Source organism: Phodopus roborovskii, unplaced genomic scaffold, assembly GCF_943737965.1.
Source record: "Phodopus roborovskii unplaced genomic scaffold, PHOROB, whole genome shotgun sequence".
In the NCBI taxonomy this organism is placed as follows: domain Eukaryota; kingdom Metazoa; phylum Chordata; class Mammalia; order Rodentia; family Cricetidae; genus Phodopus; species Phodopus roborovskii.
Genome location: NW_026126412.1, coordinates 548,477 through 566,889, shown reverse-complemented (window position 1 = coordinate 566,889; position 18,413 = coordinate 548,477). Strand labels below are relative to the sequence as shown.

General features: G+C 52.1%; 1 protein-coding gene across 1 annotated transcript; it reads right to left on the bottom strand.

Annotated features, from left to right (window-relative positions):
* Positions 1 to 2,141: 2,141 nt before the first annotated feature.
* Irx4 (iroquois homeobox 4) lies at positions 2,142 to 10,485 on the bottom strand. The gene is made up of 6 exons (XM_051182716.1): positions 10,376 to 10,485; positions 6,118 to 6,250; positions 5,398 to 5,649; positions 4,529 to 4,641; positions 3,461 to 3,786; positions 2,142 to 3,060 (listed from the first exon to the last, which is right to left on the bottom strand). The coding sequence occupies exons 2-6, from the start codon at positions 6,160 to 6,162 to the stop codon at positions 2,249 to 2,251; spliced, it is 1,548 nt and encodes a 515-aa protein (XP_051038673.1). The 5' UTR covers positions 6,163 to 6,250; positions 10,376 to 10,485; the 3' UTR covers positions 2,142 to 2,248.
* Positions 10,486 to 18,413: the final 7,928 nt, after the last annotated feature.

The following is an 18,413-nucleotide window of genomic DNA, read 5'->3' as shown; positions in this document are numbered from 1 at the left end:
CTTGGCTTTGTCTAGGGTTGTGTGGGGGCGCGCTTGGCGGGCGCATTAAAATTCCTCGCGCCCCAGCTTGGGCAGCAACGCGTCTCCCCTGAGACTCCACTTTCGCTATTACTGTCAAGTACCCTTGACTCTTTATTTTTGCCCTTTTATCTATTACAACTAATTCGAGTTCTTTTGCCCTTTTCAGTCTGAGACGTGGGCTTTTCGCAAAGCCTCCCCTGCCAGCGTTCTCTCAAAGCGCGGAGCCTTTAGAAATTGAGGGGTTTACTGTCAAAATGAAAATTTCACTTCAAATTATCTTGGCTGATGCTCGCTTGCTAGGCCGGGGGCTCCCACCGCAGCCTTTTGACAGGCACATCAGCGGCAAGCTTCCGCGTCCCGATAATATCATCCAGGAGAGCGAAAGTCAATGCGGTGACAGCGCAGGCCGGGACAATCCAATTACTGAGTGCTGGCCAGGGCAGGCCTGCGGCTTGTGGGGCACTTGGCCATTCAGTGTGCAAGGGCCCAGGTCTGGCAACCACGATCAAGGTGAGGACCATAACTCAGGGGACCCTGTCAGTCCTAGGGGGTCTGGTCCCAGCAAGGGTAAGTTTTTTCCTTGGGTTCTGTAAACTGTCCCCAAAGCTGGCCCTATAGGCTCATTAGTGTGACTAGGCTCCAGTATAGTCTCTAGAATTGCAGAAGAAAGCCCTGGCATCTATTAAAGGTCTGGTGTTTCTCAAAGGCCATTCTCTGAGATGAAAAGTGGTGCATCTAGCATACACAGCTCAGATCTGTGTGGCTATTAGAATTTATTCTAGTCCCAGTGCCCCTTAATCTCATAGTAGCTTGTCCCGGATTCCCTGCTTGACCAGTTGTCTGCCTGCTGCTCCCATCTCCCTAGGAACACTGGGAACTTTTATGAAGTCCATTAGGCCTGAGCAGAAGCTTGCAGTTCAGCAAAGAGCCAGGGATAGGTGTTGGGCAGGTGCTTCCTGGACATGCAGGAAACGTTGTAAAGAAGAGTCATGGAGGAGGACCTGAGACCACAGTAGCTTCCACTAGTGACTTGCTGAGCAGGGTGTGAAGAGTCAAGTCTGCCCTCAACCCAATCCCTTGTGTCACCCCCCCCCATGTCTCTCCTGACTTCTGATACAAAGATTCCCTTTAGTTCTGCTCCTGAGTTCTGATACTAAGGTTTCCCCTCTGGAGTTTTCAGAACTTGGGTGATGTGGAAGCTAAATTTGAAGCAAGTGAGGGCTCAGGCTGCATCTCTGGATGGAGGTTCGGTCAGCAACTGTTAAAGAGCCTCTTGACTTAGAGAATGATGCCCTTGGGGCAATGTCCCCATCACCACAGCAAAATTCCAGGGGATTTAGAAAGCCTAAATATTACTTTAGTCCAGTCATAGAAACCCTTATTTGCTTAAAATTCTGGTGTATGCCAGTGGGGGAAGTTTAAAGTTTGGGGTCTCACATCCAATTATGAGTTCAAAGAGTACTCCTCTCCTGTGCCTTTAACATCACAAAAATGGTTTGCTTAGACTTGGATTGGCAACTACTTCATTGGAGGTGGAGTCTGGGTCAGCCCACCCATCCTCCCTCCCCCTCCCCCAGCTGGACGGGGGCAGAATCACCCTTCTGGTCACACCTGTAGACCCCAGCTGTGAAATGTGTTCCCCCTGCAACACAAACATCATCATGGGGATTTATTAGTTTTGTTGTATTAGCCTCTCTCTGAAACAGGCAATTACTGGTGTGAGTATACATCTTAGAAAACATAATTTTGTTGAGTCAAGAGTGTGCAACAGTGTAAACACGGTGGAAGTGTTGTTGGTGAACTTTCTGTGCTGAGCATGAAGAAGTCTGAAGATGAGCAGGCTGAGGAGTCTTCGTATGCAACACGGGCATGCCTCAAACCCAGAAGCAGACAGCGACACAAAACAAGCCTCAGAACCCAAATGCCTTCTCCGTGTAAACTTTGGACGTAAACTTTATTCTTCAGGGGGCCTCCCCTCTGCCTTGAGAGTGCTCTCTTGTCTTCCTGGAGTTCAGGGATGGCGCAGGTAACACAAGATAAGGTGAAACCTGGTGGTTGAATGCGAGGGGGTTCTTCCACGCCCCTTTGCCTGAGTTCAGATCCTCTGCCTCAGATGGCATCATTGGCTTGGAAATACCCCCCTTCCTTTGGAAACCCATTAAAAACAGTTCAGAGTTAGCGCCTGCAGCCTGAGCGCCAGTTCCCTTCTCCACTGTGCAGGTGGGTGTTAAGTGCAGAAAGGTTTGCCACCAGGCTTGGGCGTAGCCAGCAGCTCCCGGGCAGCTCCCGCAGGCGGGGCGTCTTGGGGCACCGTGGGCGGGAAGGAGCAGGCCAGGGGCGTAGTCAGTACGTTGGTGCCCGCCCCCAGAGAGCGTCCTAAAGAGCCAGGATCCAGAAGGGCACCCTTAGCAGTGGCCCAGGCCTGGTTCAAAGTGCTGTGCCTAAGGATGGGATCGTGAAATACCCCGTCCACCCAGTTTCTGAGACTAGTTACTGGGGAGTCCTGGTGCCTTTCCAGGGCTACTGAAGGGGCTGGGACTGCAGGTGAGGAGGCCGGTGGTGGCACCGAGGATGCCCCCACCGGACCTTGGCGTTTCAGCATGCAGGAGGGAAACTCAGTCTGGCTCAGAGCTGTGACTGCAGTAGCTGTGGCTGTGTGCGCCAAGGACCAGATGCGCGGCTTGGTCTCCAGGCTTGGCGGCGCCCCTGCAGGGGCAAAGCTGAGTTTGGCTTCGCAGGCCTGTGGGCCGCCCTCGGCGCCAGAATCTGGCGCAACCACTGTGCTCCTGAGGCAGCTCCGGCCCCTCTCCAGGTCCTCATCCATGGCAGCTCCACTAGCGGTGCCTGGAGGCATCCGGAGTGTAGCAGAGGCCTCCTTGCCTGGGCCAGGGCCATCAGATGAAGCAGGAATCCTCTCTGGTCCGCTGTCCAGGGGCTGGAAGGGAGTCTTCAGATCACACTCTGAGGTCTCTGCATCTAGAGGGTCGAAATCTTCCAGGTCACTGAGTTCTAGCTCCTTGTCGTCTTTGCCAACAGGACCTGTCAGGCAACAACACGTGGCCAGTGGAGGGACACAGGATGGCATAACTAGCATCCTAACTTCCATTTATCCTAAGACCAGAGTTAATGGGACCTCATTCTAAACTAGTTAATAGACCAGACCCTTCTCTGTTTTCTTCTTTCTATCACATAGAGACCCCAAGTCTTGAACTAGTAACCCCAGCTGGGCAGATCTGGACTTAGTGGTGTATGAAATGCTTTTTTTAACTTGACTTTAAGCATGCTTGCATGGTAGCACCTCAGTCTCTAACTCCCCAGGCACAAGGTCTGACTGGAAACTGGTTCATTCAATTGCTGCCCAGGCCCCAAGGCTTTCCATTTGCTACCCTAGAGCTTCTAGAGACTACCCACCCTAAACATTACAGAATCTCTAACCCACCTTCGCTCTTAGCACTCTTGAGAGGTTCCTCCCGTGATTCCTCGACAGCCTCCTCCTCTTCACCCTCACCATAGGGCCGCTTCTCATCTGCGCACTTATTTCGAGGTGGCCAGGTCATTTTATTTTCTTTTTTGAGACGCCTGCGCGCATTGGCGAACCAGGTGGAGACCTGTGTGAGGGTCATCTTGGTGATGATGGCCAGCATGATCTTCTCTCCCTTGGTGGGGTACGGGTTCTTCCGGTGCTCCTGCAGCCAAGCCTTCAGTGTACTGGTGGTCTCCCGGGTGGCGTTCTTGCGCCGCGTGCCGCTGTCCACGGTCCCATACCTGGAGACAGGCTCTGCAATGGGGTGCCAGTCGGGGCCCGGGAGATCACGCAGAGCAAGCAGGTGCAGGGTGTAGGGACAGGCTGTGCCTCCCTGGGGTGGGTTGCATTTATGGGCAATGCTTTGCCTTTTGTGGGCCAGGGGCGAAGATAATGTCATTAAAATGACAGGGAGTAGGTCATGGCCTCTGTCACTCTGTAGACACATTTCTTTGATTTCCTCCGTGGGGCTTCCCTCTTACCACCATGATCCAAAAACTATAAAAAGGTATTACGGATCTGTGAACCAGCACCCAGGAACCTGTGCCCAGAGACAGAGGGGAGGAGCAACCTGGAAACCAGGTCCAGGGCTTTTGGTTGAACTAGTAATGGTGAAGATGGGCTGGTGGTCTGTCCCTACCATGGGCACCAAGGGTCAAGGGTCTTGTCTTTTGATTCCCACTGTAAAGCTGGTGGCCATGGCTCAGAAACCTATCTGTGCTGAACTTCTTGGGCTGTCTCAGGCCTAGTGGACTAAGCTTTCTAGAACCACTTTGCTTGAAAAATCACAGCAATGGGAGAATTTCCACATTCCCAGCAGTATGTCAGGGTGTGTGTGTGTGTGTCTGTGTGTGTGTGTGTGGGGGGTATGGGTGTGGCAGGGTAGGGCAGACCACCTGCTTGAGGGAATTGCCCTCTGGTGGTGGTGATGAAGGTGGAATGGTAGCCGTCCTGGCAGTGGGGGAGGGAGGTTTGAGCTCTCACCTGTCATAAGGATACTGGCCCAGAGCTGGCTCATAAGGGTAGTAGGCTGCAGCTGCTGTAGGTGCTAGGCCGGCGTGTGAAGATCCTGTGCCATCCTTGGACTCGAAACTGTTCTGTAAAAACCCAGGCATCTGAGGCCACAGCTTCTGAGGACCCTCCATTAAGCCTTCTTAGCTTAGCTAAGCTAGGATTCCCGAGTCCCCCCAAACTTGCCCAAGGCCCACAGACTCCAACCCACCTCCTACTGGTCTTATTCAATACTCAGTTCCCCCAATAGACTTGGGGAGGGAGGGGGGGATGTGCTGGGCTGGCTTTAGGTAGGGAAACAGGGATAGATCAGAGGGTGAAGATGAGTGAAAAGGGGAGAGAGGAGGAGACAGATCCCGAAGAAGCCTGAAGAGGAGAAAGAGGGTGGACTAGTAAGGACTTCAGAGGGGCCACTAGGCCCAAGGATAAAGAACCCCGTGGAGAGGAGGCCTTGAGCGGGAGGGAAGGGGCGGAGCGGGGAGGAGCTAGGGCGTGAGGTCCCGAGGCAGTAGGGGAGAGGGAGGAAGGAGAAGGGTGTACTGTGGATGAGAAGGGAGAGGTCGTCTGAAACTGTGAGGAATCCCTCTGGGGAGTTAGGAACCTAATCAGAAGTCAATGGCAAACTAAACAGCAGCAACATCTTAGACACCGGGCCTCTCTGGCGGGTCCCCCTGAGTCTGAGGCTTCGGGCCAGTAGGCACAGCTAAAGCCCTTCTCCTCTCACCACACACAACCTTAGGGGATCCGGGCACTGGCACCCCGGGTGGAAGTAGACTTGGCAAACCGAGGGTTCGAGGGTTCGGGTGGGGCGCGGGGTGGTGGGAGGGGGTTTGTCCCTTTACCAGCGAGTAGAAAGCAGACGCCTCTGAGCCATAGGTCACGTAGTTTCCATAGCCCTGCGAGCTGCCATAAGGGCTCCCGTAGACGCCAAGTGCCGCGGCAGAATTGAGTTCGTGGCGCGCGGTGGCTAGCAGCCGGCTCTCGTAGACCGGGCAATAGACCGGCGCCTGGGCCGAGCCTGCAGGCCCGGAGTCAGCCAGTGTGCGGCCGCCCGATTCGCAGCACGTGTTCAGGGAGTTGGTGGTCATCAGGAACTGGGGACAGAGGGACCACAAAGAAGCATGGGCACCCGGACAGAGGCTAGGGTGCTGGACCCTCAAGGACCTCAGGAGTCGCTAGGGGCCTCCTGTTGTCTCTGCCAGACTTGAAATCTTCCTTCAGCCAGTTTAGGCCTTGCCTTCTATGGCCACGTGGGGCCCAGTCAGCTGTTCAAATCTTCTGCGGGGTTCCAAGGCCCTTGTATGCCTTCTCACTAAAAATGTCTGCCTGGCCTACATGCTTCCCAGGGTCCCCCAGAGCACAGACTGATGGGTTAAACAAGAGGGAATTTAGGCCCACCCACCGGATTTTTTTTTCTGGCACCCCTAAGCACCCGGACCGGACCGTGTTTAGCTCTTATAAGGGGCCGCCAGGCAAGGACCCTGCTATCTGGGAAATGACAACCGATGGTGGCACTTCCCTCTCCCACTCCTGCTGTCAGACCCTTGCAGGAGTCCCTTTACCTGGGGAGCAGAGGAATAAGGGTATCCAAACTGCGGGTAGGACATGGCGGGCTCGGCCTAGGAAGGTTGGAGGGGCCGTTGGGGTCCTGGGCGCGCTGTGGCCACTGCTCCGGGGGCTTCAGGCTCCTAGGCTCTGGGAAGGCGAAGGGAGAGGTGGTCAGTTCACCCACTCGCTGCGCAAACTTTCCTAACCAGGTAAGAAACTGAGTGGCTTTGGTTGCAGCGATCCTTTTAGCTTCGAAGTCTGAACCCTCCAGAGGGCTCTGGGACCGACTGGCCTCGCCGCAAGAACAGAAATACATATTTTGCGAAACGGAAGGAAAGAAGGAAGGAAGGAAGAAAGGAAGAGAGGAAGGAAGGAAGGGAAATTATAAAACTGAGTATCGCGGACTGTCAAGTCAGTAGCACCGGGCTTTAAGCGACAGAAGCGATGACGTCAGCGACGCCGCAGCTTGGCCTGGCCGCAGACCTTCGGGTCCTCTGCCTGCTGGCCGGGTGGGGCGGGGATAGTCTACGTCTGCGCCAGCAAGGCGGAGGGCCTTCGAGCTTTAACAAATGAACTCCATCCAAAGAGTCAATATCGCCCCGGACGAACGGTGTTTCTCCTTAGTCACGGAGGACGGAAGGCACTTTTAATTAGAAATTAATTAACGAGCAGCTGCTCCTTCACACCCCACTGTAATCATTAGTCTCAATTACAAATGAGACCTATGAAGGGACACACGAGTGAGTCTTCAGTGAAGATGTAATCAACAGTTAAATTAGCCGGGCGCAGGCTACAACCGTCCGTTGCCCATGCTGCACAGTGCGCAGGGTGGAAAGACTCAGGCCCTGCAGACCCCCTCAGGGCCCTCGCACTGAGATGAAGACCGCGTGCCTGGGCGCTCCGCACACTTCTTCGCCTTCAGGTTTAGGAGAATCTCAGCAATGCCTTCCACCAGTTCCATTTCCAACTCTGCCCCCCATGTAGTGTTTCAGAACCAGCTGCCTCCAGAAGAGCCCATATTTTGATGTGGACCTTAACTCAGGTGTGTGTGTGTGTGTGTGTGTGTGTGTGTGTGTGTGTGTGTGTGTGTGTGTGTGTGTGTGTGTGTGTCCCAGGGCCTCCCCAGAGTCCAGCACTTCCAGGATCGATGGGGCCAGGTACTGCGAGGCTTTCCGGGTTTAGCACAGGTTGATTGTGTCATTCTGGGCAGCTGGCTGTCCCTGGAGACGGCCCCTCCCCCTCCTCCCCTCCAGGTCAGCCCTCTGCTCAGCCTGGTTTCGCTTCATTTCCTCTCCCCTCCCTCTTCTGGTAGCCCTTCGTGGCCTCCTTCCTCATCCCAAGGCTAAGACAGAGACTGCCAGACGCCGCTGCTCACTGGGAAGAGCACATTTCCCAACTTGGTCCCCGGGCTCTTCCCGTAGGCACATCGATCCTAGCGAGCAGCTGGGTAGAGGGAAGGGGGCGTTGGGCACCTAGTCCTGGCACCCTCCGGTTCGCTTCACACAGCTTCCTGCCTGGACAGTAAGGAACTCTCCGAGAGAAGCCCCGCGTACTCTCAAGACTTCCTGAACTAATCTGGCCCCTGCAGTATTGTCCTGAGTTCAAAGCGGAGATGAGCAGGACGTGTAGGGAGTTTGGGGTGTCAGGCCACCGGAATTCTCAGGCCGCCTTTCATACTGATCTTTCCGGGGCCAGGCTCGCCCCTACTTCTCTTGGCCCACCTGGCCAGCCTCTCGTGCTCCGCCGGCAGCAGAGCCGCTCATCACGGAGCTGTGCAGACTTGCTCGGAAAGATTCCTGGGTTCAGACCTGTGAATCGCCCCAGGGCCACCCTCTAATTAATGATGACGTTCGCGCCCTCTCCCCAGCTGCAAGGCTGCCTCCCAGAAACGAAATCTGCCGGCCCTGACAGCTTGGTTGAAGGTGATGGATGACTATCTGGAGACCGCAGTACACATCATATAATATCTGCTGCGTAATTGCTTTAATTTACAGATGAAAATACGAGTTCTCCGATCGCGCTGGACCGCAGCAGGCCACGTCCGAACTGCTTGCAAAGGGAGAAACCATCGGAAATAATGAATAGTCGCCCCATGCAAATTATTCAGACAGTTTAGCGTTGGTAGCCGCGAGAGATATACATATATAAAGAACACGAGTCGAATGACATTAATAATTGTTTTTGAATTCTGTATTGATTTCATGGCAAGCTGTGTTTATTTCTTTCTCACCTGAATTGCTAATACCACCTTCCTGTAAATAATAAGAAACTAGCCACCGGGGCTTCTCGAGTAGAAATGAATCTCAGCTTCTCATTCTTCCTGTTTCTTCCCCTCCCCCAACTCCCTTCTCCTCACCTCTTCCAGTTTTCAGGCTCTACTGAGGCTTTGGGGAGACGTCGGCTACTTTCATTATTTATTGTTTACAAACAACTCTTTCGATGATGAGGTGCTGGCAAGGGAGGGGCTCTGTGCAGGATGGTGGAGGCTCAGGGGCAGGAATCTAGCATAGACTAGTGTTCCTCGGTGACCAGTCTTTTTGTCACCTCATTCCTGAAGCCCAGGCCTTGGGGACTATAGGAAGCACCAGCCCTCCGGTTGGGAAGGAGAATGAAAACCAGGCTGCTGCCTCTATGTGACACTCTGGGGCTTCAGCTAGCAGCAGCAAGCAGTGTACCCATACCGCAATGAGCACCCCCTGGTTTTCTTTCCCAGACACCTGGCAGGACTGGGGTTGGAATGTTGCCCCCAGGACTTCCATTTATGTACTCAGTAGACTCTGTACTCAGGTAGGGTACTCAGCCAGAGTCCCCCAGGGTCTCTGGTCTCGGGGGAAGGGGTTTCAAGGGCTTTCTTTGGGTCCTCAATGCAACATTATGATTTGCCTTCCAGTATGAGCTTCCAGGCCCCAGGGGCTGTTATTCTTTCTAGTCACCATTTCCCTGGGTCTAGAAATCAGGCACATTTAACTCCACCATCCCTGAGGATGCAGACTCATGCTCCCTACCCTGCCTGCTCCATGCAAGGGCCAGTCAGGACCTTACTGGCCTGATCTGTCCTTACCCAGGCCCTACTGTCCAGTCCTGTCTCTGGCCAGCACTCACACCAGGCATGCTGACAATCTGCTACCTGGCTGAAGCTCCCCTACCCAAATGAGATATTCTATAGGGCATCCTTGCTTCCTTTGCTTTCCTCAAAGAAGAAACCTCCAGAAGAGGCACAGAGCTCACCAAGAGCAAACAGTAGTCCCAGAATCTCAGGCACCATCAGCTAAATAGAGCTTGCATAGATAGACAGTCCTTGCTGTGCCCTGAAATTCAGAGGGCCCCTAGATATAAATACACCATTCAGCAGGATGGCCAGAGCCACTTGGCTCCTTGCAGGGCCAGCAGCTGATCACCTTTGGAGAGGGCTTCAAAAGATCAGTGACTCAAGGCCTGATCAGATCTCAAAGGGGTGGAACAGGGAGCAGTTAGCCCCAAGAATTAGGAGCCCAGGGGCCACCCTTATTTTCTGAGGTTGATGATAGCCATAGGACTGGCGAGAGCTTCTGAGGAGTCAGGCCTGGCTTTTTGAGATTCTTGTAACCAACTGAATCCTGGCTCTCCAGAGTAATTCTTAGGCCACTTCTTAGTCATACCATGAGCTCGATGGGAGCTCATTCTAGCTCCGACAGAAGTTGACTACAACCCAAGGCCAAGACAGAAGCCTGACACCAGGAAAGAATCCCCCCCCATCTGAGGCTAGGCTGGAACTTGGGATGCCTGGGTCCACTTTGAACATGGAGCTGGTGTAGACTCAGAGAGACACTCAGGTGCCAGAGATGCTAGGTGGTGCGGGTACCCCCCCCTTCTTTGCCTCAGTTCATTCTTCACAATCAACCCCTGTTCCCTTTACCCAGCCTGTGGGGTGAGCTGCTGGGACATGCGTTGAAATTCCCCGTCTGCTCCCCCAATGTCGTCCTTTCTGGCCCTCTTTTCCTCAGCTTTTCTACTGCATCCCCACCGACCGTCCATTCAGAGCTGCCCAAGGAAGGAAAAAAGAACGCACTCAGGGCATCCGAGAGTACAAGCTGTATTATCTCACGCAAGCCACCACGGTCCGCGGGGACCTCTGCATTCCGCACTCGGATGCCGGTTTTTTTCTATCCCGCTTCCCAAAACTTGCAGCAAATGCAGCGGCTTCTGAAGACCCTATCCGCTAGAAGCAAACTTTGTCCCCTCCGGCGCAAGAGCGATCCTCGCAAAGTTTGCGCGGCAGAGCTCGTTTCTTACCTGCGCTGGGCAAGAGTCGGCCTGTGCCTCTCGGGCGCCAGGGCCTCCGGGAGCAGCGCGCAGCCCGGGACGCACCGGGGAGTCGCCGCAGCTGCCGCCGCCGCCGCCGCCGCCGCCCGCGCCCCTCGGCGGCCGCGCGGAGCCTCTGCCTCCTCCGCCTCCTCGAAAGGGGGGGAGGGGTCTGGGGACCCTGGGGCGGGGGCGGGCTCGGGGACCTTGTCTACCTGAGGTGGCGCCGGGCCACTCCTGGCCGCCCGCTAGGGCTCTGCGCGGCCGCTGAGCGCGCGCGCTCCAGCGGGGAGCAAGCGACAACTAATGGAGACATTTCCAGGCGGAGCACCTGGAGAGCGGAGCGCGCCGGCGTCCCCAGGCGCCGCGGTCGTCAGCCGAGCCCGCACCGGCGTGACGTGGGCGAGCGAGCGAGCTGCTCCCACCCGGCCGCCCATTAACGCTTTCCCCCCGCGGGCGCCCAGCGCTTGCCAACTTTCCCCTCCACCCTGGCTGCGCACCGGGTGCGCGGGTGTAGGGGCTGGGATGAGGGGTTCCTGAAGGTGAGGGTTCAGGCTTGACCTCCTCAGGATGGTGGGGCGAAGGCTCTTGGACCCTGAGAAGACACCCCAACCCTACCAGGACAGCAGGCGACACTGGGCCCTGATTTGACCAAAAGCTTGGCTTGCTGTGTGGATCTAGCTTCCCTGGGCTTGTGGGCTTGTATCTAAATGGTTCCCCTTCTCCACTTCCACTGTCTGGCTAGGAGATAGCTCCTCTCCTTTTAGGACAGATTCCCCACCCCCCACCAGACCATATTTACCCTGCCCTTCACAATAGTATCCTTGGGAATAGAACAGGCTCTCAGGCTCCTAGTCCTTCTTTTCCTGTACCTTCCTCTCACGCCATCCGCATTAATGTAGGGTTCTGGTACCTCCTTGGTGTTCACAGTAGTCCCAACAAACCCGACTCTTGACTTTTTGGGCAGCGGGCTGGGCCTTCCTCACAGACTTGAGCAAGAGAAACATATAGTTCAAGTTGAGAGACTGCTTAGGGGCTCAGTAAATCTGTGACCTCTCTGGGAGGGATCTTGCTCAGGACTGTCCAGAGCCAGTTAGCTGGGCTTCTACCCTGGGAACCAACAAGAGGACAGACGTCCTTTGGTTTCTTCAGCCTGAAGCTGGAGCCTATGACAGGAGAGGTAGGTCCATCCTAGACCCCCCTCACCTACCCTCAGCAGCAGAACCTTTTGCCCCTTGCCTCCTAGAATACTCTTTTGTGGCCTTGCTGCCCTGCAAGAGGTCTCAGTGCAGGAGAGAAGCCAGATGGTGAGCTCCACCTGCCCAGGTTAGAGCAGGAAGGGGCTGTGGCCTGTACAGCCCTAGGGCTTCTCCAGGATACCCCTTCTTCTGCATAGTTTTCACTTCAAAGAGCCAACTTATTTCTCTTCATCATCCGCAGCAGTGCAGTGACAGTTGAGATTTGCTGATTTAGATAATCTCTGCGAAAGTCATCTTGGATTTTACCCCCCTTTGCTCCTTTTCCCTTCAGAGCTCCTTGCAGCTGCTAGAGGGGTAATTTCCAAACTGCTTGCTTCCCAGGCAGCATAGAGCTGGTCTGTGGTTGCAAATCTCACTCATCTATCTTCTCTACTGGGAGAGAGGAGGCCAACAGTGCCCAGCCACACTGAGCTGGAGCTAGAGGTGCTGCTGTGGGTGACATTGCTTTAATCACTGCCTGGTTTGGAAACCTGAAGGGAGCTAGGCCACCAGTGCAGCCCAATGAGCTAGAGGCGGGGACTTGGATTCTGGGTCTGGGTCTTGTCCCTTCTCTTTGGCTCCAAGTCTGGGAGGCAAATAGGGGAAAAGGTGTTCTTTCTATAGGGACACATGGAAGCATTTCTTCAGAAGGTGGGAGAGCTTCTCTAATTCCAACTGAAATGCAGAGGAAGGATATGTCTGCCCCCTAGGGAAGGAGTAGGCATTTCTGGTTTCCACCTTGTTCTGGGGCTCCTCTTAGGCTGTGTAGGAAGCTCCTCGTATTTTGCTGGGTAGGCAGAGACAGGCCCATCAGCACTCCTCATGTGACTCTGGGCTCTACTTAAAGCTAATACTAGCAAGGTGCTTGTGATCCCGAGTGTACAACCATAGCTGACTTGCCTTGTTTCATACTCACCAAGGCTTCCCAAAGGACCAGCAACAGTCTAGAAACACCAAGACACACAAGTCATGGCCACTAGCACTCCACAGGGCTGTTTTTATCTTCATGACCCAGATCACGTGGGATACACACGCCACCACAGGAGTTTACTTGTGACTCTGGTGCCTTTTCATGGGAGGAAAGAGCAGGTGCCATCTCCTAATTTAGAGTTCACTTGGCTGAATGCTGCCAGGCCTGACCTTGCCCTGATTACTGGGATGAAGTGGTTTACAGATATCAGCCCTTCATTTTCTGGGCAGGGCAGCTTCTCTGAACCCTCTTGCTAAGCTCCGGAGCCCTCCTGGACTGGCATCCTGTGGAAATGATGGAAATACCCCAGGTTTTGGCCAGGGAGCCTGTAGGGAAAGTCCCTTTTCTGGCTTCAGAGTGGGTGGTCAATCTGGAAAGAGGGTCTACAGCTCAAGGTTCAGCTTTTAGGGAATAGTCCTGGGGGCCAGCAGGTGGGCGGCTCTGGCAGCTGACAAGGCTGATGCTGCCCGTACTGCTGTGCCCCTTAGATCCTCTTTCAATCCGTCTTTTGTCTTTCCTCCTGCTGCAGCTGCCAGAGTGTGATCTGGAATGAAAGTCTCTGCACCCTTGGGGCTTGGCCACGTGGCTGCCTCCTCCTCACCTGGACTTTGCTACAACACGCACAGGCATCTGGGGATAAAACCTCCAGCAGGAGCTTACAAAGGCCTGGCCTCAAAGCTACCCAATGTCCACCATCCCTATGGGGTCCAGGGTCTTGTCTTTCTGCCCAGCCCTCTCTGGGGACCCTGAGGAATAGCTTTGGTTTGGGCCGAGAGGCATGCTTGGTAGTAGAAGAGTAGGGTAGCATCTGGGGAGACACGGTAGCAGTGGCCTTGGCCAGGATTTGTAGAGCGTGGTCAGTGCTGAGAGTGACTGCATCTGGGACATTAGTGAAGGCAACTCCTAGCTCAGAATCTCATTTCTTCCTTTGCTCCGTCCTTGTAGCACAGGAAAAGGCTCAGAGAGGAGAAATCTAGGTTTCTTGTCTTCTGTTCTGGATCATCAGAACCAAAATGCATCAGCACATTTTCCAGTGCAAATTTAACGATAAAAGGCCATAAACTCAGACATCACCCATCCTTGCAGATGCTTGAGATTGTTTTCCAAGTGGAGCCTCAGCTTATGAAGACCCAAGCTGGAAAAGTCAGCCACATGAGGCTGACCCTGAATCTTTGAGGAAGATGCCAGCACATATAGGGACTTGTGAATACCACATACACCTTCGATCTAGCATAAATGGAAAAGCTTTGGTAGGGGAGGAGAAAGGTACAAACATATCTTGTGCCAGTGAGTTAGTATCAGTGAAAGGATAAGGAGGTGTGGCCTTGTTGGTGGAAATGTGTCGCTGGGGGTGGGCTTTGAAGTTCCAGAAGCCCACGCTGAGCCCAGGGTCCCTCTCCTTTCTTGCTTCTTGAAGATCAGCTACTTCCCAGGCACCATGTCTGCCTGTGTGCTCTCACACTTCCTACCATGATAATAATGGACTAAACCTCTGAAACTATTAATTAAATGCTCTCTTTTATATGAGTTGCCATGGTCAAGGTGCCTTTTCACAGTATTAGGACAGTGACTAAGGCAGTAAGCACCCAATGGTAAAAATAAAAAGTTGCATGGCTGCTCCCCATATATGTGATTGCAGGCAGAAAACACTTTAGTAAGTGAAAGATGTCAAGACACACCCAGTGATGTTTGATGAGAGATGTCATTCTGTAAATATGTTTCTCTTATTGGTTAAAGAATAAAGTATGGTTCAGCCAATGAAGCAGAATGATAGGAGGGACTAAGAGACAAGGAGGATTGTGGGAAGTGTAGGCAGAGAGCACATGACCCTGGGAAGAGAGGATGCAAGTCAGACATTCTCCGGTAAGATAAGACCATGTAGAAATATATAGATTAGTAGTTGTGGGTTAATAATTAAGACACAGCTTGCCAATAAGAAATCCTAGTCAATGGCCAACAGCTTTATAATTAGTATAGTGTCTGTGTGTTCATTTGGGGCTGACATGGCTGTGGGACCAGGCTGGCAGGAAGAACCATCCGTAACAGATTTTTCACAGGCCGGTGTGGAAATGAGAGGAGTGGATGGACATGCGAGGTTGGCCTCCCCTTGCGGCCTGATCTCTCAGCAGACGCCTCATTTTAGTTTGCCACTTGAACCTGGTCTCTTGTATTTCCTCACCAGGGCTTCCCATCAGCTGAGGTCAAGTCAGCAATGTCCAGAAAACACCTATAAAGTTAGGGAACGTTTATGGATTGGTCTGAGTTTACAATGGGCTATCCTGTTGTTATTGGCCTGTCTCCTTTAAGTGGTCATTTAGGGAAGTGTGTAAGTGACCCAAAGGCAGCCATGAAAATTTAAGTGCTCTTCAGGCCAGTGCAGGGAACATCCCAAATCGCCATTTAAAATACTAGAGTAGGGTACTGGTGGCACACACCTTTAACCCCAGCACTTGGGAGGCAGAGGCAGGCAGATCTCTGTGAGTTTGAGACCAGCCTGGTCTACAGAATGAGTGCCAGGACAGGCTCTAAAGCAATACAGATAAACCATGTCTCAAAAAACAAAACAAAACAAAAACCCCAAAATAAACAAACAAAAAACACCCCCCCCCAAAAAAAAACCAAAAACCAAAAAAACAACATTAGATTAGCTTAGAGGCAGTGACCAGTGTAATGATGGCCACCAATAATGACTGTGGCAGTAGATCACACAGGACTGTCCCCAAGGAACACACACACACACACACACACACACACGTTTAATAGTACTTTTTTTGAAATTCAATTAATCGAAGGCCTCAGATAAAAGGCACACATTCTTAATGGCTATAAAATAACCCGAGGAGGGCGACGGAGCTGTGGCGCTCAACTTCAAAGCACGGCAGAAATACTGTTTTACTTTAAAAGTAGTCAGATCAATGTATGAATCAGTTAAAATTACTTGTGCATTTAGCAACCTTTTCATTTTCTGTTTGGAAAGGATGAGGACATACACTCATTGTCCATGATTCAGTCTCCTCAGAGGAAATTGTGGCTGACACCAGGTCGGAACTGGCCTGGGCTCTGGACTCCAGGTTCTTTGGCCATGAGGCAGCATGTGTCTTTGCTGAAACACAAGCAGAAAGGCTGTGCCTCGGACAGTAGAACCTCTGTGTCTTGAACTTTTGAATGCTATAGGCATGAGCTCAAGGGGTTGGCACCAGGGTTCTTGGAGGAGCAGCTGGCTCAGGTCTCTTCTCTCTCAGTTGCTGGTGGACTTTGGAATCCCTGGTACACTTTGCAGGCCTTTCTGCCCTTTCTTTCTGTGGCGCACTCTCTGAACTCCTGCTTTTTAAGGGTTGTAGTCACATTGGTTGGAGCCCATCCTGCCCCAGCATGACATCATCATGATTGGGTCCGCCACCATCCTGCTTCCAAATAAGGTCACACTTGGATATGTTGGACATTAGAAACACAAGCCAACTCACAATGGAGGGGCCCTAGAACTGCCACCCCTTAGGCTCACTTTATTTCTTCAGATTGAATGCCCCTGCCTCTAGTTGCCTCATTACAGCTTTCAGGAGGGTGAGTTTCTCCCTCTAGAACTCCCCATCTCTCCTCCAGTGTCCCCTAGGGCAGATCCCATTGTATTCTTGGTCTCTAACTTCATGAAGTTGTCCCCTGCCTTCTGAGAGCACCATAGGAAGCAAGACTCAGCACTGGCATTCATTCTGAGTAGTCCGTTTTAATTTGCTGTTCTCCCCCTGCTAGGCTAGAATGGATGCTCCTCAATATCTGCCTTTGTTGTTTTCTGATTTTTCTGGGGTCTCTGCTGCACAGCTCCTGGCACAGGGGGTATGGTAGACATCTGGTGGCATAGGTACAGAAAGGAGCACAGCTAATGCTCTCTAGGAAAGGGGAGCAAAGGACCCATTTAGCAGTGGCTTAGACAAGGACACATGGTAATTCTGGATACGACCTAAGAATTTTTTTTTTTTATATTTTATTTCATCCATTTTACATACCAACCACAGTTCCTCCTCTCTCCCCTCTTCCCCCTCCGGCCCCTCCCCTTAACCCACTCCCATCTACTCCTCAGAAAGGGTAAGGCCTCCCCCCCATGGGGAGTCAACAAAGCTTGGCATATCCAGTTGAGGCAGGACCAAGCCCCTGCCCCCCAGCCTTCCCCTGTAATCAGATTGGTGACTATCCTAATTGTCATCATAAGATCTTCATCCAGTAACTGATGGAAGCAGACGCAGAGGCCCCATCCAAACAGTAGGTTGAGTTACAAAGGGACATAAGAATTTACCTACCCACATGCCGGGTGGTGGTGGTGGTGCATGCCTTTAGTTCCAGCACTAGGGAGGCAGAACTCTGCGAGTTCGATGCCAGCCCAGTCTACAACAGCTAGTTCCAGGACAGCCTCCAAAGCCAGAGAGAAACACAAAAATAAACAAACAAAAAGAAAAGATTTTACATACCCACTGGTTGTACACCGAGTGCCTGCATCTCACCTCCTGACGTGAAGACTGTGAACACGGGAAGAGAAGGTGGATTCTGTGGTCTGCCAGAACCCAGAGAGAGGAAACAGCACCTAACCGCCTTGTGGAGGAGTGCTCAAATGTGACCAGGAGAATGCAAAGCAGGCTTCCCAGTCTTCCCCACTGTAGCAGACCAGGCTTAGCCAGACTTGTGGCTCACAGGGAGTAATGGAGAGAACCAAGAGGTAGAGATCCCATGTGCTGCTGCTGAGGACAAAGGCAGCAGAGGAGGAAAGGCATAGGAGCAGGGTTGATTCTGGCACTGTCATCCCTGCTGGGCAACCCTGGGCTTTCCCTGTCATGATTTTCTTGGCTAGTCCTGTCCCATGGTTGTTCTGCCAGGGAACTGTGGCACACTGCAGGCTGTGTGAGGCCCTTGTTCCTCACTGTCTCAGAATGCCCTTGGCTGGAGGAATGAAAGTGCACGATGTCTGACCCTTCCATGCAGAAGCCTTTAAGAGCCACTGAGCAATTCACCCCTGCCCTTTCCGATTTCTGTGGCAAGTAATGTTGCAAACAGTGGAAACACTGTAGTCTGTCTCACTGATATGGTGACACAGAACTGAGCCTCCACCCACCTCTGTGATACAGGGGTAGTGAGTTACAGTAGCTCAGCCTGCTTTGTCCAGCTGATACAAGTCAGATAAATGTGGTTATAGATCATGGAATTATACTACAATAGAGTTGTGAATTGTATAATTGATTATACATTACAGTACAGTTGTGGTTTATGTGACTGTGTATTATGATTTCACCACAGAGGAAGCAACTGGACAGAGGCATTCTATGTATTATTTTGTGGTTCTAGGGATGAAGCCCAGGCTTTTGAACATGCTAGGCAAGTTCTCTATGACTAAGCTACATTCCAAGTCCTTGTTTTTTTTTTTCTTAAAATATTTTTTCTTTTATTCTTAAGAATATAATTATATAATTTCTTCCTTCTATTTCTTCTCTTCAAATCCTTCCATACACTCCTCCTTGCTTGCTTGCAAATTCATGGTCTCTTTTTTCATTAATTGTGATTATATGCTTTACATATGTATATGTGTACGTATGTATATGTCTATATACATACAAATTCTTACCTATAAGTTGATCAGTCTGCATTGTGTTGCTTGTATGCATGTTTTCAGATCAGGAAAGACAAATTGGTTTTGCATTACCAGTTAATGTGCTCTTTCCCAGGAAAGACTATTTTGATGTGGTCAAATCCATAACCTCCTCCAGTTATCTGCTCTCTGTTACTTTTTAAATTTTTATAATTTTTGTTTGCACATGCAGGCCTTTGCTCTATGAAGTAT